Source organism: Aedes albopictus, chromosome 3 (genome assembly GCF_035046485.1).
Source record: "Aedes albopictus strain Foshan chromosome 3, AalbF5, whole genome shotgun sequence".
NCBI classification, from domain to species: Eukaryota; Metazoa; Arthropoda; class Insecta; order Diptera; family Culicidae; genus Aedes; species Aedes albopictus.
Genome location: NC_085138.1, coordinates 293,714,140 through 293,738,668, shown reverse-complemented (window position 1 = coordinate 293,738,668; position 24,529 = coordinate 293,714,140). Strand labels below are relative to the sequence as shown.

Here is a 24,529-nt window from a genome sequence, read left to right as displayed (position 1 = left end):
CTTTCATGGGAAGCTGTGCAGATTGATTAAAGAAACGATTAACTGTGTACAAATCTCCGTAAAAGTGTCTGGTAAACTATAAAGTTCATTCGAACCTCGCCGACGACTTCGCAGAGTTCACGTCTGCCACACGACATACAAATTCAATGAAAACTTTCAATCAATATCTTTGGAAGTGCTCAAACGGCCTGATATTGCAGGTAGAACGTAAGGCCAGAAAGAATAAACCTTTGTGTGTTTTGCAGTTCCAAAGTCTCGATAATACAAGTCTTGTACTTCGCCTGTTTAGAAGCTACTATTGAATTACAAGAAGAACTTTAAAAACATATCCCATCTCGTAAAACTTTATCGATGTCGAAATCCATCCCTGCACAGTGTGCACCTATCATGCCCTCGCTTTTCACCAGAAGTTCTTCTACGGGGAATAGTTCACTACAACTAACCGCTTGCATGGCAGCACATAAAACATATAAAATGATACCAGTACATGACCCAGTTTAGCCGGCAGTCATCTAAATCAATGGTTCCATCCAGGTGGAGGCTAGCTTTTGCACACATCTGTACCGTACCATACCAACCGAGTTCGTCCCCACCGTCGTCCCATGGAGCAGAAACAATGGCTCTGCCAACAAATACCAGCCTGCACCGCCGCTCAAACCCTCACCATCCATCCAGCTCATCCATCCGGCGCGCAATCACAACGAATCGCCTCGAATTACTTTCGCGACGAAAAGCTTCATCGAAAAGCCGGCAGCACACGGAGTCGAGCGCATTGAAGGAACGAACAAGCTCGTAAAGAAAAGGCTCCCATTTTTACTGTTCTTCGAATTTAGTGACTCGTCGCCGTCGTCGTCTTCCTCACACATCCGGCGGCCCTCCATTGCCACCCAACAAGGATAAAACATCACACCGAAGAAATCAGAAACCACGTCCACGTGTTCGATGTCGTCGGTTGTCACTCACGTCCTTCTGGGGTTGGTTTGGTAATAGTAGGTATGAAATGTCTGACAGATTCGGAAACTCAACCGAACGACTTCACTTTGGGAGTTATAGGTATACTTCTCCTCCTCCACCGGGCGGCTCCACGACTAGATCGAGGAATTGTGTGATAAATGACGAAAACGAGGCTGCTGCATGCAGTATGTGTATAGCCAGCGACATCAGTAGGAATTTGTCGGTGGAAGTTTTGGTTGGGAAGCAAATTCGTCTGTGAGTAAGGGTATCCCCGATCGGAATGGAATTTGTTGGGGTAGTTGTGGACCACGTTTTATGCAGTGTGTCCTAATTGTGGTTAGACTGAGCTCAATAGCTGCTATTAAGATAATGATCATGTAGATTCATTGTGTGGATATACTGAAATTTTAATATCTACAACTTTGATCTGACCAATCAACAGAACACTAAGAGCAAACATTTAAAAACTTAGTATTTCTCTACCGTCTTCGTGTAACGCGAATAAAATGGGTAGAGTTGGATTTATTTTATTCTTCAATCACATAACCTAATTTACAGCTCTTTTTGTCCACTAGGGCACTGCGTGGACGATTCCAATTGGAAGCTGTACACTTTCTACAGCGCCTAAATGTATTCTATTCTTCTTGTACTATATCGAACTGGTTGACGTTACGTTGTGCTGCTTTCACTTTCTACACTATCATGGTAGAAAGCACGAGCGCGATGTGCACGAGGATGTTGATGTGTGACAGTTGCACGGTGTGTCTGGTAGAACAAAATTATTTAAAAAAAATCGGTATCGCTAAAACACCCACCAAGCGAAAGCTGAAGGTCCCCCCTTTCATTTGAGGCTAAAACAAGAAAGTTCTATCGGCGGTCCTAGAACAATTTTTTTTTCAAAAATGTATTACTATAAGGACACATTCCACGCACTTCTACACCGCGGTTTTTGAACTTCATTGAACGATATTTCCGGGCTCCTGCTGTCGATTTTGATTATTTTTGCACCAAAATGGAGATATTACCTATATTTACCTATATTCTTCTAATAGTACCTGAAATTTTGAAAACTGCTTCCAAAAAATAGCAAATTTCTTGGCGTTCGGTTAAAATTCGTTATTTTTTTTTTGCGATGGTGTCCTGTTACGCTGTATTTCTTGTTTTCTCTCAAAGTACAAAGGTCCAATTCCCAATTAGAAAGCATAAACTAAATCTTCTATCCAAATCTGATCGTTTGATATGCTGGTTGGTATGTATATGACAACATATCAATTTTTGGAAGCAAAAGTTTGATTCCCGCACAAAACGTAACGCGTGGAATGTGTCTAAGACTTGCGTTTTCTTCCTTTCAACCTTGAGTGTAACCTAATGGGCTCGTATGAGGTCGCTCATTAGTAACGTACCATATTAATAGAGTAAACGGGTAAAAACATATTCAAAATTTCCCATACAAAACGTTGCCTAGACAAGTGTAAAAAAATATTTAAGGAAGTTGTAATAGAATTTTATCAATATTTAGGTATATGTGTTAACCATCTTCTCCTTATTGACATGTAGAAGAAGTTATTTCGACTGCCATTTTCCTCGTTTTTATCGACAGTGCCAAATGTTCGAAAATATTTACAGTCGTAGTAGGCCATGACTTGGATGTCAATAAAAATATAACGATCAACAAAGTAGCTCGGATGAAATAACTACGTTCCATTATAGGCCGGTATACGTTCTGGTACTTGTAAAAGCAATTAACATTTTTCGCTAATTTTAAGAATTGCTGTATGGTATAGTATTAGGTATTGAATCATAAAAAATAAAAGAAATCCAATTTCAACATAGCTTTGTTCCAAACTTTTAGAGAAACAAATATGACATGAAATCATAAAGTCACGATGAAAACCATACCAAGGTGTGCGTGCTGTATTCGAAGAAGCTTTTTCTGTAACCATCAATATCATCGGAGGTAGTTGATATTCACAGATTTAGATATTTGTTTTATATGGCTGAGCATACAAATAAAAGACAGAATAAAATAGAAAAATCCCAATTTGTTGTTATTTGTATTTGCAGGTTATTGAGATTATTGATCAACTTTTGCTGAAATATACCAGATATATGTAGAAGTTAGTATTATCCCACGATAATATATCGCAATTACTCATTTAAAGTTTATTCGTTCAATGATGAGATTATACCCTTTAGAATTACTCTTTTTAGTATAAATATAATTTGAGTCTTTTACGCAGAGTATCGATATTTGCTGAAATTGCGCAATATGTAGTGCTGCAAGAACTACAGTTTCTTCTTAATTTAAGAGCAAACGCGGCAGACCTAGCACTAATATCGATGATGCAAAAAAAAAGTGCTCGTTGCAGTTCTGCTAAAGATGCAAAAGGGAGATTTCATGTTTGCATTGAAAATGTAATCACTGTACTCCATTCTCCTGCAGCAGTACAGTAAATACATTTTTTTATACGAAAATATCAGTATTGGACGAGAAAACCGCTTTAGATATTTCAATGATGAAGATTTGTTAATGACGGCCTTGAGAACAAAAAAATCTCGGATAACAATTAGATAAATATTATGAAAAAGTACCTATTTTACAAAAAAAATGCTTTGATAATAGCAGAATAGCAGAATAGTACCTATTTTACCAAAAAGCTAAATAAATCAAAGCATTTTTTTAAAGTTTTGCTCCATTATTGTAGGACCGCCTTTCTCAAATTATGTGCCGTGACCCACCTGCCCCACTAGAAATACACGCCTTTTAAAGATTTGATTCCAGAAAATATCGAGTTGCGGTCATCTTAGGATTCTGGAAAGTGAATGTCGTCTTGTAATTAATTGTAATATCTTAGCATCTAACATCGTGTCCTTAAGGATGTTTTCACTTAAAACAGCTTAGTCAAATAAATTGGCAATGTTTTGTGCCTAGAGATTTGTAGAACTTGTTTATAAAGTAAAAGTATCAATAACATGTTCAGTTTGCAGTTTTAACCAATTCATGGTATTTGGAACACACAGCCAATCCCTTATATCACAGACAATAAGACGTAGCTCTTAGAGAAAATTCATTATTTTTTTTGCTGTCTTTTTCATGAACACGCATCCACCTATTGGTAGAACCGCGCGAGACACTATCGGCCATGATGGGATGCGATTTGATGTTTGCCTAACACTCACACTTTTATACATGTCCCTGTAAGTTTCGTTTGTATCATTGAGTAACGTGTACACTTGCAAACATCAAAGCGATCGAACATTAGCACCTCTGGTGAAAGAATCGCGGAAATCAAACGAAATTTGAATTCATCGTTAAATGCATGTGCCAAGCCCTATTGAAGAGTGTTACGTTTGTTTGTCTATTATATCGTGCAATGATCAATAGAGAAAATAATAAAATTCTTTAAATAATTGAAAGTTTTGTCAAATGCGTTCTATAAGGATGAACACGGTGATTTAATAATAATTACGAGTATTAGAGCATGATGCGGTACACATGTAAATTGAAATTTCAACTCATCATGTCCACCTGCTTGAAACTATTACTTTTTTTTTAAGCATTACTGCCTATAACCACGAAACTGACTACTTTTTACTGTTTTTTTTATAAACATGGGACTATTTTGTGGGCTTTTGTGGGAAGTGTAATTAACATCATATAAAAAATCTTCCGTCGGAAATCCATGTTGGCAATGGACAAACTGTTTTTCGTTATTACTTAGTACTTCGAGAAAATACAAAAAATATCACACTATTTCAAAAAAAAATGTTCTAGACCCGCCGATAGAACATTCTCATTTAAGTCTCAAATGAAAGGTGGGACCCTTAGCTTTCGTTTGGTGGGTATTTTAGCGATACCGATTTTTTTTAAATAATGTTGTCCACCAGACACACCGTGGTTGGTTGTTCCTTTTTACAGTGCGATTAGGGGTCCATTAAGAGTTGCCGTTCGCCGATGTCTAAGTATCCGGGTCCATTTGAGCCATGGGCTCAGAAGGTGTCAGTGTCAGCTGCTCTCAGGGGGAAAAAGCAACTGATGAAAGTGCCGGGAATGGGATCGAACCCACGACCATTTGCTTATGAAGCGAAAGGGCCCCGGTCAAGAATTGGAAAATTCTCTTTAGTAATTGTTCTGGAATTTTCTTATGGGATAGCTCGGGAAATTTCACATTAGTGACACTTTCCCTTCTGTTCAACAGGGTGTTCCAAATTTCCAAAGGAATGAAGCGCTGATTGTTTAGTTTCCTATTTTTATATTTTTTTTGCTAGAAGTGGGCACTAATGATAACTAACACAACGGAAGCAATCGGTGCATGAATTTGGCTGCGAAGGATTACAAATGATAATATGGCCCTAGGTATATGGTATATAATATAAAAACGGTTTTCAAAAATCTAAATTTCTTCATGTTTTTTTTTTGCCTCACAAGCCTTCCTTGGGTGAAAACTATCAGAATAAAACAAAGACGCTTCAACTCAGACGTTCCGTTCGCGAGTTATGTTTCACTTATGCTTTTGCATTACTACATATATATAAAGATTCATTTAGAAGTTTATGCATATATCCTCCATGATTTTTTTTTAATTTATCTGTTAAATTTATTCAGAAATCCTTCCAGTTATTCTTTCAAAAACTTGTAGACAGATTACTTCAGAAATTACATATTTATACAGAATTTTTTCCAGTGATTTCTTTGGAAAATCCTTTAGAGATTCCTTTAGAAACTTTTCCCGTTTATTTTTTAAGAAATCTTTCAATAATTCCTAAGATATACCTCCAGAGATTTCTTCACTAAAATCATCAAATATTCTTCCAAAAATGCCCATAGAATTTGCCTTGAGCTTTTTCAAACAATCATGGAAGGGTTGAGTTGGAAATATTCTTCAGGGATTGCTTTTAAAATTTCTTCCGATACTTCCTCACATTTTTCCATAGTTATTCCTCTTGAAATTTCTTGAAGGGCTGCTTTAGAAAACTCTGCAGAGATTTCTCAAGAAATGCCTTCAGAGAGGCTCTCAGGAAGTTTTCCGGGGATTTATTTAGATCTTAGTCTAAAGAATCTGATTCTCCCAGAAATTGTCCCAAGAATATCACTGGAAAATTCTACAGAGATTCTTTCAAAAAAATACTCCAGAGATTTCTTTAGAAGTCCTTTAGGAAACAGACTTGCGCCTCGCACTGAGAGGTTTCAAAATGTTAAATAGACACCGACTCTCATAGATTGGTAAGACAAGGGGATTTCTCCTCTTGAGAAGGCGTAGTACAACACGAATTCTGATAGGCTGTCTTTTAGAAAATTTTCCAGAAACAGGGAAATTTTAGAACTCTTTAAGGACTTCTTCTAATAACTCTTTTATAAAATCTCTCATAGATTACGAAATTCCTCCAGAGACACTTTCACAAAATCTTCTAATAACTTCTTTGGAAATTTCTCCAACGAAGGCTTCAGAAATTTCTCTAGAGATTTTTCTAGATTCTTTTCCAAGAACATACAGTGTATCAAACAATAGTCCGTACAGCAATTTTTTTGTCAACTTAATTTTCCAATCATATGTTTATAGCTTTAACGTCAACTAAAAATACTGAAAAGTTGACCATATATTAAAGCTCCATTGGTTAAATTTTGAACGAGATCGAATAAGTTTCCTGAAAGTTATAGAACTTTTAGTAAAACTTATAAGATTTTTGAACACATTTTAAAAACATTATATCTCAATATGTACTCGATGGTTTTTTTATATTTTTTGTGTTACATCTTATAGCTAAGGCTTTTATATGCAGGTATGTTTGGGGTTTTCTATTTACTACAAAAAATATGAAAAATGTGCTTATGTAGTTGACGATATTTAAAAATTTACCATATTTTGCACTTTATTTTTTTGTTATGATCTGCCAAACGTTTTCCACCAATAAAAGTGCATTAACTGAACGAAAAATCCATAGAACCTACTCCTAATATGTAGTTTAGTAGGTCCTGTATAAAAATATATCATTAAGATAGTTTAAAAATGTTGAAAACACTGACATTCTGAACATGTACAGATTTTTCATATATTTTGTAGTGAATATAAAACCTTAAACGAAGGTACATATGAAAGCCTTAGGTATTAGCTGTACCACAAAAAAATGAAAAAGTTTCATCAAGTACATATTGAGATACACATAATGTTTAAAAAATGTGTTCAAAAATCTTATAAGTTTTACTAAAAGTTCTATAACTTTCAGAAAACTTATTGGATCTCGCTCAAAATTTTTCCATTGGAGCTTTAATATATGGGTTATAATTGGTCAAAATTTCAGCGTCTTTGATTGACGTATAAAAAGTTATAAACATTTAAATGAAAAATTATGTTGACCAAAAAATTGCTGTACGGACAATTGTTTGATACACTGTATATAAAAATCTTCTACAGATTGCTTCCGAAATTGCTGCATGGATTTCTTCAAATAATCTTCCATTGAATTACTGCAGGAAATTTCTCTTGAAAACTTTTCATGAAAAAATTCTTCCACGGATTGTTCTGATAGTACTCCATAAAATCCTAGAACCTTCACAAGTTTCTCCAAAGTTTTTTTTTCTTCCAGGGTTGCTTGAAGAATATTCTTTAGAAATTCATCATAAAATTACTTCAAATATCTTTACTTAATTCTTGCATGGATACGTTAAGAAATTCTCAAAGGATTGCTTCAAAAATTTCTCTAAAAATCAAGACCAACAATTGAAAAGGCCACATCAACATTGCGTAAACAAACACGTTTCTGTCGACTTAGGACCTTCTGGGATCCACCCACGCATCTCACCACCATTAAAAGAAAGCTCGATGTTTGCACTTTCTGTTAGTGATGGTGAGGAGTTCAAAAGGCCTCAAGTCAATAGAAATATGTTTGTTTACAAAATGTTGTTGTGGCCTTTTAAATTGTTGGTCTTGAAATCCTTCGGAAATTTCACGAGGAGTTCATTCTTTCAACCTTCCAAACTGCATCATAGATAACTTCAAAATTCCTTCAGGGATTTCTTCATAAAAACTTTCAAAGATTATTTTTCTCCAGATTACATGGATTACTTCATAAATTCTTCCAGGAATTCCTTCAAAAATACGTTCACTGATTTCTCTAACGATCTCTTAACCTTCCAGGACGCGCGCCATCAAGCAACCGAAACTGCACCGCGCTCGCGCTGTATACGAAAAGCGAGGTTTTTTTTGGTAGTGTTGTACTTTTTACAACAGCGCGCACGCTGAAGGGGTCCCAGTTATTACACTGAGGGTTTTCTATAGGATTCCTTCGAAAACGTCTCAAGAGATTCTTTTGGAAATTCGACAACAGTTTTCCAAAGTAGTTTTTTTAACACTTCACATTATTTCTTTATAAAATAACCAAAAGTTTCCTTTGGAATCCTTCAGATGTGTTCTCCTCATAATCCTCGACGTATACTAATTAGACACCAGCAAAACAAACTGCTTGGTGGCTAAGTATGCGGAGTGCGATAGTAAGTCTCGGCTTCATAAAAACAATCTACTCTCACATGTAGTTAGTGGGCACAAACGCGAGTGTGATGTGGATTGGTAACTTAGCCGAAGGAAAGATGGATTTTCGAAAATGAAGTGTTCACGGTGTGGCATCGGAGTCAGCTCGGCTTTTCATTCCTCAGAATCATTACCTGTTTTGTGGCTTAGTTTGTTAAAGCGCCGATTTAGCGAATACGGAGTCGTGGGTTCGATTCGCCCAAAAAGCGATTGTTTCACAAATTCCATCTCTCGATTTGTCAATTAGTAACATTTCGTGCCTTCTAAATACAAGTTTTTCCAGTATCAGGGATGGGAACATTTACTTTCAAAGAGTTACACTCACTTGCTATTTTCTCAGCTCAGAAGCGTGCAATCAAGAAACGATGTATGGATGACTTTTGCTTTGTGATTTTTTCTAAAAGTTTGCCGAATAGAGTGCAAGTCGCACACGCATACCAAAATCGTGACAGAGCGATGAAAGTGGGTGAAAGCGATTCTCCACGAGGTGAGTGTAATTTATATGATTTTGGCATGCGTGTGCGACCTTTACTCTATTCGGCAAACTTGTAGGCAAAAGTCGTCCATACATCGTTTCTTGATTGCACGCTTTTGAACTGAGAAAATAGGAAGTGAGTGTAACTCTTTGGAAGTGGGTGTTCCCATCTTTGTCCAGTATGTTTCAGACATACCAGCAAATTTGGTAAAAAGTCAGTAAAGAGCAATATGTAGCGCTGTGTCCTCTAAGGCTTTTTTTCTCAAAATTTCCCTAATTTTTTTTTCAGAAATTTTATTAGCAATTTATTTTAAAATTCCATCAGGAATTCCATTTGGTTTTTTTTCAGAGATTGCTACAGAAATATCTCAAGAGTCTCCTTCAGTATTGCAAGCAAGGATGGGAATACTCACTTGCAAAGTGTTACACTCACTTGTTTTTGTCTAAATGTTTGCCGAATAGAGTTGGGGTCGTACACGTATACCAAAGTCATGACAGAGCTATGGAACCGACTCTCCACAATGTGAGTATATTTTCAATTCACCACGTGAAGTGGTCAAGACAAAAGTCGTCCATACATCGTTCCTTGATTGCACGCTTTTGAGCTGAGAAAACAATAAGTGAGTGCCCCCATCACTGATTGCAAGGTCTTTTCATAAATTTCCTTAATAAAAAATCCTGGATTTTTATTTGCAATTTTCTATTAGGATTCCTGAAAACAATCATCCAGGAGTTAATCTATATTGGTCTGAGCTTTTCATTACTGTTCAACCACTAAATTACCCAAGTAACAATGACAGCCGAACAACAGCTTTTTCAGCTGAAATTTTTAAAATCGAGCTTAAGAGTGGTTTATTCAGCCATTGTACAACAATAAAGTTTGTTGGGTAGGTTATTTGCAGCTCTTTTGTTCATTAGGGCACGACTTGGGCGATTCCAATTGACAGATGCACTTACAATTTGTACTGCGCCTAAATGTATTCTATTCTGCTATATCGTACTGGTTGCCTTTGTCCTGTTTTCTCTTTTCTACCCTGTTCATGGTACATAGAATGATGAGCACGATGTTGTTGATGTGTGACTGTTTTGTTCTTTTTCCATCCCGATTGGGGGTCGTCCATTATGATTTGCCGTTAACCGATATCCAAGTTTCAGGGACCGTTAGAGCTATAGGGAAGAACAACTGATGAAAAATTGCAAGTGCCGGGGCTGGGATCAAAGCCACGACCAATGAAGCGAAAGTGTGAACACTGCACCACGGGTCCCGCCATTAACGTTGAACCATTCGTCATTGAAATCATCGTCATCGTCAAACATTTGAAAGCAGTTTTTTCGTTCATGTCAATCATTTGTGCAACGAAAATGGATTCACTGTATTTCGTATGAGGAATAGAATACAGTGAATACATTTTCGTGGTCATTGTTTTGATTTACAGCGAAAAAACTGCTTTTCTATTTCCGAAAAATGATGACGGATGCTTGAGCCTTAATCTGAGGTGATCGAAATAAGACTACGTAGGTTATGGACAGCGTCTAGTCTAATGAATATCATTCGAAATATCGCATACCCTCACGCCTTTATGTCACAGTCAGGGTGTAGGAACTGAAATAAAAACGGATATCATAAGAGGCGCGCTCGGTGCGCTCTCTCGCGTTCGGATGGTAAAATATCATCCACTTGCACTGCAAACGATGTTATAAATAAACGTTCCTTCTTTTGGACTGATGAAGATTTAGGATGTGCGGAATGTACCAAACCAACGCGACGTTCGGTGACCATGTGAGAAGTAGGTAGTGTAGGTTGATCCCACTCTCCACTGACGCGACGCGAAGGGAAATTGGTACTCACGCTGATCAATATTCATGGCGATGCCGGTGGTATATTTTCTGTGTTTGCACAAACGCGAACGGAAATGCTTTCCAGCTCAATCAATAGCGGGAGGCTCCTTCGCATTGATTCCTCCAAGGAGTTGTCCTCTTTTGGGAATTTTAGGAAGCGAACCGCGAAAAATGTTGCTTGATTTCGAATCACTTCGGTAAAGAAAAATGCTTCGCAGCTTACGTACATTGCCGCCGAAGTATCACATATTTGTAACTGGAAATCCTATCCCATTCGTATCAATTTGTGAAAAATTTTGCCCTGTCCCTCGGGGAGGAGGAATTTCATGTTTCTGCCATTAGCATACTTAAAATAAATTTGTTTCCTCAGTATGGAAGCTATCGCACCGAACGAACGAACGGAGCGACGATGATGGGAGGAAGCGAATGTTTTTCTTCGGATGTATGTACCAAACTCTTGACTTCCAATTTCGACAAGTGTGTATGAAGTAAAAGTGTATGTGTGCTTTCGTGTTTGTTTGGATAGGGTTATATGGGGGAGTCCTAAATTTCCTGTGGCTCGTTGATTGAAAACCGGAAGGACGATGGTTACAGGCGAATTTGAAAATTTATTAGAAGCTTTCGTGATGATATAGGAACTGCATGGGGTATCCATAAAAAGGTATCTACGATAATTGATGAACTCGGATTGAAAAATTGGTAGGGGATATCACGCAATTGACTTTCCTGCAGAATCATAAGCATAATAGTTTTTTAAGGTTGTTTGTTGAAAACATTTAAATCGAACCAACAAAATTAGAACTTGAACTACTACATTTACGTCAAATTGTACTCACTGGACTATTTGTCAAACAGATTTTACACACCTGAAAATGAAAGAGAAGAAAAACTGGTTAATTATCTGTAATAGTAAAAAACGTGATGAAGATAACCGTACAGTTCGTTCACTTCGTGCTTTATTAACATCTCCTCAATTGAGAACCGTACAAACATATTAAACTGAGATGAACCAGCCCCGGGCTGAAAATCTCATGAATAAAGACATAAAAACATATCATAAAAGCTTATTTTGATCATAGTGTTGGTGGTAGAACTTTATATTTATATTTTTTAACTAAGCATGGACTGAAATGAAGTTGAGACTTGGGTTAAGGTGTAGTGGATTCATCAGATAATCGAAATTGCACAAGGAGTCAAGAGACGGATTTTGGGAATAGCTTTCCAACTTAAAATTACATTTCAGAGAATTCCAAAGTATCTAGCAATTGGTAGGGAAGCGTAACACTGTTAGTGTGCCTTCGGCTCTTGGTGCAATTAAGATCACCAGCTACTTCATGACCGAAACGGTAAGGTAAGGGGAAAAATATTATATGATTTGAAATCACTTTGAAAAGTGACGTATTCTGTAGTGGATCAATAGGGTACTCACACAAAGACGACGTTAAAGCTGGCTTGGGCATCGTGGCCACCTTGAGGTTCGGTCGGAGCTCCAGAGTACTTTCAAAGCACGTTCGGAAAGACAATGCGATGTCGCGAAAATTTCAAGACGATTCGGATCGAAGTAGTGGAATAATATAAATTCTTTCAATATAACTAGCGTGCCCAAATTTTTCTTTTTTGTATCACTTTTTCTTCTTGATAAACATGAGAAAGAGCAGGATGAAAGCGGGGGAAAGATATTACCGATATACAACTTTCCCAGTCGAAAGGTTCAAAAAGAACGACGTTTTTTCTTGTAGAAGACAACACTATTGACAAACTTACATCTAATGCGACGCACAAAATGTGTACACTGAAAAAAAATTCATGGTGAAATGAACTATTCAACCATTATTAATTTTACCATGCCTAAAAACAGTAACAATGACCATGTTTTCAATGATGACTACTATGTTTTCCTTAAAAATACTATGGTTTGACAGCAAAGCGCATAGTAGTCAAAACCATAAAACGTGGTTATCTTGATTACGTTGTACGTGTTTGTCAGAACCATATTCATGTTTGCTATTACTATTCTCATGTTTATTTATACCGTTTCCGTAGGTTTTTTCGTTATCAACATTTTTTTTGTCATCTAGTCATTTTCCAACAAAAAATGTGAAGTTGCTTTCTGTTTGTGCAATTACTGGTAAGTTTTTCCATCGACATTTGTAGTTTTGATCGCTAACAAGACCCGCCAACGGTATTCTCACAAGTTCTTCTGCCTAAAAGATTACATACAGGAATTCCGGAAGAAAATCCTAAACCTTCCTTGCCACTACTGCTTTCCGATGCGGCCATAGGAAAGGTGCTCCGGAAGCAGGCTAATCAGAATCTGGAGAGAGCAGAGGAAGGAGGCAAAAAGTTGGTAACGATTTCATTTTGAAAATTTTCCACATTCTTTAGCACATTTTTATCTTTCACAGGTTACATGAAAACACTTGGACCTCTAGATTCCCGTTTGTATGAATGTTGAACTACAATTATCAAAAGAACCGGAGAATCAAGACGGTTTACCCGAGGTTGCGCTACCGATTGATATTGCATCTCCACTTCGCCAATAATATTTAGGCAATCCGCGGATGGACGTCGATGTTATTTTCGCTACTCCTTAAATTCCTTCGCCGCAGCAAACCGTGCAAAGCTGACCTAGAAACATCTTCCTCCGTCACCGCATCCTTCCAGCCTCGCTCAGGAACCAAAATTTTCCGGACGACGTTGTTGCATCGCAGTTGGACGTCCCCAAGCATGCATCACCAGACTTGTCACCAGAAACAAAAACCGAACATCTTTAAAGGCGAAAATGAAGCTTGTCCTGGCACTCTCGGAGGATATTAATTCAATCATAAAACAATTATGTATATTTTTTTATTTATAATGATAAAAAACAATAAATATAATCGATTATATATTTTTTTACAACACTTTCTTAAAGGTAAACAACAAACACGACACTACCATTCAACCACACGCATGGTAACTAAAACCGGAATGCCATAGTCAAATGTACTATGCTGTTTATCATGCACATATTAAAATGGACTATGAAGTGAGGTTCGAAGTTACCATGAAATGTAAATAAAAAGCAGCATGGTAAATTGAACCCTTTACATGGTATTTTCAAAAATAAATCATGGTCTACCAAAATCAAGTAGTAAAAGTGTTTTGATTTCACCCTCGATTTGGTCACCGTTACCATGTCCTTTTTTTCAGTGTAGGTATATCAGTTTCAGCATACATTGGTTGAAGTCGCTGCTACACTGAAATAAATTTAATTGTAGTTTCTACCGAATCCATGGTAAAATTAAGAATTTCACCATAAATTTTCAACCGAATGCAAAATTCTGTTAATTATCAATAATGCAGGTCTCCAGTTAGCCTAGTGGTCAAGGTTATGGATCGTCAATCCGGTGACGGTGGGTTCGATTCCCGATTCGGTCGGGAAAATTTTCTTGACTCTCTGGGCATAGTGTATCATTGTACTTGCCTCACAATTTACAATTTCATGCAATGACAGGCAAAGAAAGCCTGTGGATAACTGTGGAAGTGCTCAAAGAACACTAAGTTAAAGCAAGGCAGGCCATGTCCCAGTTGGGACGTAAAGCCATGAAGAATAGGATGAAGAAGAAAAAGATCAATATTGCATGAAGTACCGTTGACTGAAAACATTTTTGATGATACCATTTAGACATAGTATTTTTGGGTTCCGGGTCATTTGGCTGAATGCCGTTTGGCCGAATGCCATTTGGCCGAATGGGTCATTTGGCCGAATGCTATTTGGCCGAATGCCGTTTGGCCGAATGCTAACTAATCTAACGGTGAAAGGAGTAAACTGAATAATACGAAACGTTATTGAATTATTTTCAATTGTCAAGACCAGATTGATAAATGCGCAATTCAATTACGAATATTAGCATACAAGTTGGAAGCCAATTTTGAAACTCATCTCCAATAAAAAGTATGTGGAGTCTTCGGCAATATAGAAAACCGTTTGACTTGTCTGTAGCAGCCGAAATTATTTATAATTATTAAAAAAAATAATATGAATGTCGATGTGTGGCATCACCTTCTGTTTTTCGCTTAATTATGAGAAGTATCATTTATTATTAAATAAAAAGCATATTTTATATCCTTCCGAATTCAATGTATTTATAAAGTTAAAGAATACTATTAAACCTAAAGATTATCTGCTATTGTTTTGATATATTCATACGTACTATATTTATCATATTTAGCCACTACTTTACTGAGTTTGGAGTCCTTTTGTTGATACTCCAATTTTTTCGATGGTCCACCTCCAGCCAGGAAGTTATCAGCTCGATCGTTCGCTGACTTCTGCTCCAGGCAAAGCTCTTCAATCATTTTGATGGTGCCAACATGCTGGGCGCCCACTACTTAGGCCCAACGACTGTGCCAAGCTTCGACCAAATTTGTAGTTCTTGGCAATCCTTCCGTAACATTTTGATGAACGGACCACAGAGAAGGCGGAAATAGCGGCTGCGTCCGCACACCTTTTCTTCCAGCCTTTTAACGCCCCAGCACATAATACTCTTCTAAATAAGAGACAATTGGCAAGAAAGTCCTCCGGCAGTTCATTTAATAAGATTTCGAACCCTTTCGGAATCTCTGCGGGAGGGAGGAACGCCAAAGCTTGGATCCTTTTGTAGTGTTTAAAATAGATTCCGCTGGAAGCCTTGAACTTTTGAACAAGGCCATTGTTTTGGATCCTTTTCCAAATATTTTGAGATAAGTGGAAGAAGCATCCCGAATGCCGCGATTCGGGAAATTCGCTTTGAAAAGCGGTTATCATTCCTCGTTCAAAATCAGTCAGAATTACTGAAGGGTTCAGCCCAGTGTGTGGATTTTTATCGCGAACCACTGTATGGTCTATGTTCAGCAAGTGATACATTCGCGATTGTAACATTTCGTGAACTAACATGCTCGGGAACGCTCCTCGAAATGCTGATCATTCTCTTGTTCGGTTCGATACGAGAGCGCAATCAAGAGAGAAGATGCTCGATGACGCTAATGAAAGGGATGCATTCGGTAAGAATATTTTATTGCCATAATTCTTTTTTTTATTGTGACTACACAACCTGCAACGTCGGGAATACAGTTAAATTAAATAGTAGTTCACGTTTTTAAAGCGAAAACGCATTAAATACTAATGAAAATAACGATTATTCACAGTTGCCCCCAGCCAACGATGAGAGATCATCGGTAAGTGTTACACTTAGCGATGCCCGCTCATCGCCGCAGCTTGTTTATATCGGAGTATCTTCTTTGAGTTCCTTCGTGAACCATGCGACTCGACGAGAGAACATACACCGCTTGGTAATTGAAACAGAACCAACAGAAGGGAAGAAAAACTGCCGAGTGGTTCACTGATCACTTTTTCGTCCAAACACTGGGTTCAGCTCAATATCAAATTGCGTAGCAGCACATGTTGGTACAGCAATTCTGCTTTGGACTGCATTAGGGCATACACAATTGGCACCGTACTCGTGTGATCGGGTCCTACGCTGCCGTGAATACTGAACAGCTGTCTAAACAAGCCAGGAACCGTATCGAACGTTGCGTCTGCAACCAAGGTTGCGACCATTCATTTGCAAAGATTTACATTCATTTGCTATTATCTCAGTTCAGAAGCATGCTATCGAAAAACAATGTATGGATGAATTTAACCTTGTGGTTTTATCTGAAAGTTTGCCGAATAACATTGGGGTCGCAAACGTATACCAAAGTCGTGAGCGAGCTGTGAAGGCAACTCTTCAAGCGGTGAATATAAATTTCATTCACGCTGTGGAAAGTTGCCTTCACAGCTCGCTCACGACTTTGGAATGCGTGTGCGACCCCAGTGTTATTCGGCAAACTTTCAGATAAAACTACAAACTTAAATTCATCCATACATTGTTTTTCGATAGCATGCTTCTGAACTGAGATAATAGCAAATGAATGTAAATTTTTGCAAATGAATGGTTGCAAACCCAGAACCGAGATTGAGCCAGTCTGCGCAAGTCTTTTTCTGTAGTAAAAATAAGCGCCTTCTCGCCTTTCGACTCGACCACACCGTGAAAAAAACTGTACTCTGTTTAACGTCTTCTGCAGTTCTTCCGGAATAACAAAACCTTCCAGCGATGTTGGCTCCTTTCCGTGTAAAGATGGTCGCGTCCGTTTCACGATTTTGATTTGGACGTTCATGGAAAGTTGGTGTTGAACCACTGTACTATATTCCGCTGCCACCCTGCTAACCAACTTTGCCGGAGGTCCATTGTCTGCTGCCGCTGAACGTTTAATGTTGTCCCGGAACTTCAGCGTTTCGGCATTTCGTGGAGCGGGCTCATGTTCATGCTGGGGTCTATCCGATACAAGGACATGCTCATCATTCATCAGCTTTGTGGTCACCCTTGATGAACAGTGTGTCCTCTGCTCAGTGGTGTGGCTTCGGTTCTGGCACTCCCAATAATGCAACTCGTCAACCTTGAAAAAAGAAAAAAGATTCCAATAATAGAAATTCGGAAATAGTTTAGAAGTATTATTTTTACCCATACATACCTTTTTATTTCTGTAGAATAAATACCCATCGAGGTACAGGATGTCGCCCCCGCGGGAACTCTTGAGAAGTTCAATTTTTTCAGAGCTCATTTTCTCGTCTTGATTGTACAGCTGCTGATCACGGAATGAAAAAGTATACGATTTTTTTCTCTTGACAAACGGTTGTTGTTGAGAAACCATAGAAACTTGTAATTGAACATCAAACGTTACATTGTCTCAATATTTTAAAATACCTACTGTGATGATGCAACTCTTGGCCAACACCAGGGATGCCATATATACAGATTTATCTGTATTAAACAGATTTTTGAGCATCGGTACAGATAGCGTTTATATGAAATACAGATTTTCCATTTGTATGGGATACAGATTTTTCATCCATATTTTGTATGGGATACAGATTTTTGAACCAGTGATACAGAAAATTATCTGGCATCTCTGGCCAACACTATAGTTAGCATAGTTTGACGTTCACGTAAAAGCCCCATTTGCCACAGCAGATCGACACAAAATCAAAGTTGTCGTGATTCGTTTTTGCCTTTCTCGTACACCAAGGTGTACCGAAAGGCTATATGTTCACTCCAAAAATGAAAATTTGATAGAGCCTCCGGAGGGGTCAAGTCTTATATACCAATCGACTCAGCTCGACGAATTGAGGTGATGTCTGTGTGTGTATGTGTGTGTGTGTGTATGTGTGTATGTGTGTATGTGTGTATGTGTACAAAAAAAACTCACATCACTTTTTGGCAGTAAACCTCAACCGATTTTAATGACCGACGGTGCATTCGACGCGGAATCTGGTCCCATTGTTTCCTATTGAAAATGGTTCGGATCGGTCCAGCCGTTCTGGAGTTATGGCCATTTAGGTGTTCCGGACCGGTACCCCAGGAAGGGGCCAGATATGAAAATGTTACAAACTCATGCATGCGACCCATCAAACCACGGCATTTTCGATAACCTGCTGAACAAGCAGCAAAATAGTTTCAGACTATATCTGAACCGGTAATGTTCCGGAACTGGTTCCTGGTGCCCCTCCGGAAGTGGCCAAATATAAATGTAAACTAAACACATACATGCGACACATCAAATAGCGGCTTTTTCGATGAACAGATAAACGGTAGGCAGCAAAATAGTTTCAGACCATATCTGAACCGGTAGTGTTCCGGAACCGGTTCCGCGTGTCCCGCTGGAAGTGGCCAATTGAAAAAGTGAACCAAACCCAGGCATGTGGCACATCTAAGAGCTGCTTTTTCGATAACCAGATGAACGGTAAGTGGGAAAATAGTTCCACACTATATCTGAACCGGTTGTGTTCCGGAATCGGGCCCAAGTGTCCCACCGGAAGTGACCAATTAAAAAACTGAACCAAACCCAGGCATGCGGCACATCAAATAACGAGTAATCAGGTGAATGTTTAGCAGGTAAATAGTTTCAGACCATATCTGAACCGATTGTGTTCCAGAACCGATTCCAGGGGTCCCGCCGGAAGTGGCACATTAAGAAAGTGAACCAAACCCATGCATGTGACACATCAAATAGCGGCTTTTTCGATAACCAGATGAACGGTAAAGAGCTGTTTGCAGTTCGGAAGGAATTTCTCACTTTATCTTAATGCATGGGAAATTCCTTGCCTGAATCACTCAAGAAATCGTTTTTCTTCGATTGCAGTACGCAGTTGAGAAGAAATTACAGTTCCAATGGCAGTAATTATAGAAAGTTTCTGCCAGGAATCGGTCAAGAAATTTCTTGAGCGATTCCTTTCGAACATGAAACTGGGCTTTTAGCAGGAAAATAGTTTCAGATCATATCTGAACCGCTTATACTGACGGAGTCGAAGTGGTGAATCCAGCTGAAGGCATCTGATGCAGACCGAAGAATAAAGCCTGTATCCGCAATAATCGGGACACAGAAATACAGCTATTACTCTGCAATAGACGCATGAAAATCTTTCAAATTTGGCTTAATAACATCTTCAGATGTGTTCATTTCACCTACAAAATTTCATATGAATTGATTCAGTACCTTTTGTTGTAGCAATAAAAGAGTAGAATGTGAGCCATTGAATTTTGTACAGCCCCTAGTTTTGCTTGTCAGCGCTGTAACTTTTGAATTTGAAAAAGGATATGGCTAAAATTTTGAACACAAACCTCTCAAACTACATTTGTTGTATGTGCAAAATTTCAAAAAAATCGATGCACTATCAACAATTTTATAGTCGAAACATGTTTTGGGACTGAACGTGATTTTGGCCCCTCAGACAGCAATTAGTTAGCACCCTTTATTGTTTCGATTGTACTTTTGTAAGTACTATAACAATAATCATCAAATTTTGCAGGCATAATATACACATAATCAACTACCTTCTGTGAAAATTTCATGAAAATTGGCAGAGAAATTCAAAAGTTATGAATAGGCAAACATCGCACATGAAAAATGCGAAAAATTTTCACTAACACTCATCCCTATCAACACCTGTAACTTTCAAACTAATTGATCAAAGTTGATGAAATTTTGCAAGAAAGTGTCTCTGTAAGTATCATTACTGCTAACGAAATTTCATAATTATCTTCACAGTACTTTAAATTGTAGCGCAAAAGAACTATCTATTATGCGAATGAAAATTCGGCAAGATTGTACAAAGTGCTTAAAACCACATCTGTTTATTTTTCACCCACAGTTAAAAGTAATGCATCGATTTTAATGAAATTTGGCACAATTAATAAACATACACCAAAGAGTTCTGAGTCAATTATTTGGCCAATTTTAACGATTCATTACAGAGCTACAGCCGTACTTCTGTGTCCCGATTATTACGGATACAGGCTTTAGCAGGTCGAAAAGCGTCACGCAAAACAAGCTGCTTCCGTTATTTGTCAACGATAATTGCCAATAAATCCAGATAATAAGATATCTGAACCGGTTGTTGCGGGAGGTGCTCGACACAACCGACTCTTTCAGCAGAAATTAGACAGGTATTTGTCATGATCAGCTACATAGCTGCATACTCAAATTTATTAAATTATAAGTACAAATAAACAATAATTAACTTACAAATTCGTTGATAAAATTAGGGAGCACGTTTTGCTCATTTACTGAAGGTACCTTCTCGCTAGCTACTAAATGTCTTTACTGAACTACTGCACAATAATGTCACTGATATGATTTAAAGGGGTGTTCATATTTTCAATGATGTTGGGTTCAAATTTAAGGCTACGCATCTTTGCGTAACACCGGTTGTATTCCGGAACCGGCTCCAGGTGTCCCGGAGATAAACGGACAGCTAGAAAATAGTCTCTGACCACACCTAAGATTATCAGCAATTCTGATTGATTCGCTGAAATTACGAAAGTGAAAATTTAAATTTTATCGCATCAATCCCCTTTTGCGTTTAAAATTGCTGCGCCCAATTTTGATGTAACTGGTTGGTTAAATGGAATGGGTTTCATTCACGTGTTTGCCTTTTTTCGACAAATTTTATAAGAATCTTATATTCAACGATAATAAAATATGGACTGAAGTGTGCAGAAAAAAATCATCGAATTGTCTTGATAATGATCGGCATCCAGTGCTAGGGAAGGCGGTCAAGCAGTCAACTGAGAGTAAAATAAGTTTCCAAATTTGATTATGGCTTTGATGAAACTCTTGCTTTTCTGAATACGGCTGACACAAATTCCGATTTTCTCCTATGTTAACCCCTCCCCCTCTTGGAAAATTTTAGTCGGAATTCAACATTTTGAGGAAGGGCACAAAGAAATAAATCAAGAATTTTTTTAAATTTTAAGGTGAAAAAGAGTCCTCCTTAAAATTTCTCAACAAATCGCTCAATTAGATTTTGCTTAATTGATTGAGTATTTTTTCATCAAATACATTTATTACTTATCATCTCCCCATTGGCGAGTCAACGAGCACTGTGACAAAAGAAAGAGAAAGGGATTTGTTCTGTTCTAGAGTATCCTCAGGATTCAGGAACACTTTGGCTAACGTCGACGGAAAAATACTGATTACTTATTCGACGAGAAAGGCACTATCACCACTAGGTGGATTAATCTGTTTTTTTTTATCGTGGGCTTACTACTTCTATAATTCTTATATTATTTAATGGTTCTTACCGTTTCCAAGGAAACAGTGAAACTAGAAAGAATAGCCAATGTTTAAAAGAAGGAAAAATACACCATTTGAATATTAGCAGTGTCACCGCCAAAAACTAGTTTAACAATGCAACTAGAAAGAACCGCCTATGTTTAAAAGAAGAAAAAATTCATAGGTAGAATATCAGTAGATTTCATTTCTATAATTATTATATCAGTATAAACGGAGAGAAGGAAACATATACAGAATTAAGTAAAAATACCTGTAAATCTCATATCCATCGGCGTGCAGGAAATTACTAGACATTCCGTAATAAAATTTTCTTTATCAATGGAATTATTATTATTTTTTCTTCATTGAGGATTTGTATGTTTTAAAATAGCAAAGGGCAGAAAACACGGACGATTTTATACGCATTTGATTGAGCTTGAGTTTGTGTAATGCAAGGTGATTGTCATAAGTTTACCATTAATTTCGACCGAGACTGCTACTAAACCATGCTAACAAAGCAATTTTCACAGTATAAAAAAATGGAAAAATGGAAAAAAATGGCGTTCAACCTTTGGACTTTACTTCGAAAACCTATAAATCAGTAACGTTGATAATCAGATGAATTAATTTTCTTGATTCGGCCAAACGGCATTCGGCCAAATGGCCGGACACCGTATTTTTGACCATGTTTATCCAAGACTTGAATCAACATAATTGAATAACACTGTCATAATAATAGCATCAAGAATGTTTTCAGTCAACGGTACTGCACGCATGGCAATAATGACAAAGTTCAGTACAATTAACAGAACTTTGCGATCGGTTGAAAATTGTTAGTACAATTCTCACTTTTACCACGGACTCGGTGGAAACTACAACAATTGATTTTTTTTTGGTGTTCAGTTTATCAGCAGTGTGTATATATTTTGGGGTGATATTTCAACTACTCGGTTTGCTTACGTGCTGTTCCTTTTGTTCTTGGATGTGTGAACATTTTGCTTTCACAAATTTAACATTTGCACGATTGACTCGCGAAATTTTTGAAAGGCTCAGCTCAATAGTTTGTTGCTCTTAGTCGAAAAATGCCGGGCACGACGAAATTTGCCATGAAAAAAAAAATCCCATTTTAAAACGGTAAACATTCTAAACAACCCGTTGTTCGTATGGTTGGTTCTTCAAAAACATCACTCATTAGTCATTACTGTTAGAAAATTTTTCAGCAATGGTCGGTGTTAGGTTACGGGTCTTCGATGTCAACGGACTATATTGTCAGTGATCGCAACCCTATTCGACCCTCTAGGCCTCCTAGGAGTTGTAATTATCACGGCAAAGGTTTTTATGCAACAGTTATGGCCAATTCGAGACGAAAACGGGCATCCGCTCGTCTGGGACCAGTCTGACCACCAACGGTGGGTGAGGCGTGGAGGAAATTCCATGAACAGCTACCGATTCTTAATCAACCACGGATCGAGCGATGCGTAGTCATCCCGAAAGCAGTCGCCATTGAAATCCATTGCTTTTCCGATGCTTCGGAGAAGGCATACGGGGCCTGTCTCTATATCCGGAGCATGGATAAGAAGGGAACGGTGAAGGTGCAACTACTTTCATCCAAATCAAAGATCGTTCCACTGAAATGTCAGACCATTCCTCGTTCTGAGCTTTGCGGAGCGGTATTGGGCATCGAGCTTTTCCAGAAGGTTCATTAATCGATTAAGATAGCTGCATCCTGTTACTTCTGGACAGATTTTACGTGTGTTCTCCGATGAATCCACGCTCCTCACACCACCTGGACAACGTTTGTTGCTAATCGTACAGCAATAATTCAGACAATCACCGAAGGTTGTAATTGGAATCATGTTCCTGGAGTACAAAACCCAGCAGACCTTATATCCCGAAGTATTAAATCCCGAGACATCCTGGAAAATCACTTTTGGTGGGAAGGGCCAGTCTGATTAAAGTATAGCCCGGATCAATGGCCCAGATTGCTAAAAATCTCATCAACGGAAGACGTAGAAGAAGAGGAACGACGGACAGTTGTCGCAAGAACGGTTTCCACAGTCGCAGAGTTCAACCATGACTATCTCTAGAAGTTTTCGACGTATTCGGAGCTCGTTCGCCGCACCGCATACTGGTTGCGTCTAATGAAACTACTTCGACTACCACCTTCAGAAAGGAAAAGCCCCCCCTTTTCTCTCAAACGATCAACTGCTGAAACTTGGAGGACGGCTGAAACATTCCTTGGAATCAGAAAAGGCGAAGCATCCCACCGTTCTACCAGCGCAGCATCCGTTTACTCTACTACTTATTCAGCACTATCACCTTCGCTTGCTGCATGTGCTGAGTGTGGTGAGGCTCCGATTTTGGCCGTTAGGAGGAAGGGGTGTCGTTCGGAACATCGTGAATAAATGCCAAAAATGCTTTCGTACCAAGCCATCGACCATCCAACAGCACATGGGAGATTTACCAGCGGCACGAGTAACTGTCCCTCGTCCATTTTTGAACACAGGCGTTGACCTGTTTACCTCCGTCCCGTTCCTCGTCGTGGTGCAGTTAAGGCCTACGTAGCCATTTTTGTTTGCTTATGTACGAAATCGATTCATTTAGAACTTGTGTCAGACCTGCCAACTGATCGATTCCTTCAGGCACTCCGCCCGTTTGTGGCACGAAGGAGTCGTTGTGAGAATATATATTTCAACAATGGCACAAATTTTGTCGATGCACGTAAAAAACTGCAAGATCTTTTGACACTGTTGAAGAGCCGGGATCATCACGACACTGTCTCCAAGGAATGTGTCAAGGACGGTATTCAATGGCACTTTATTCCGCCGAGCACCCCCACTTTGGGGGCTTATGGGAAGCTGCAGTCCGTTCATCCAAACACCATCTGCTGCGAGTATTGGGCGAAGCAACAGTATCTCTCGAAGACTTCAGCACGCTGCTTACACAGGTCGAAGCGTGCCTCAACTCTCGCCCCTGTACGCTCTGTCCGACGACCCCAATGACCTTGAGCCATTGAGCCTGTCCATTTCCTGATCGGCTCATCCCTTCAGGCGATCCCTGAACCAGATTTTGGGGAACATTCAATCAACCGTTTGGATGCTCTACAACTCACTCAAAGGAG

The 24,529-nt window shown here is 38.5% G+C and overlaps 2 protein-coding genes across 3 annotated transcripts in view; both read right to left on the bottom strand.

The window, feature by feature from the left end:
• LOC109412930 (Ig-like and fibronectin type-III domain-containing protein 1) overlaps positions 1-24,529 on the bottom strand; it is a 692,650-nt gene that overhangs the window by 289,643 nt on the left and 378,478 nt on the right. The gene's annotated exons all lie outside the window — the stretch shown is intronic.
• Positions 16,187-18,251, bottom strand: LOC134289437 (uncharacterized). Its single transcript, XM_062855247.1, has 3 exons — positions 17,329-18,251; positions 16,761-17,253; positions 16,187-16,353 (listed from the first exon to the last, which is right to left on the bottom strand). The coding sequence occupies exons 1-3, from the start codon at positions 17,506-17,508 to the stop codon at positions 16,187-16,189; spliced, it is 840 nt and encodes a 279-aa protein (XP_062711231.1). The 5' UTR covers positions 17,509-18,251.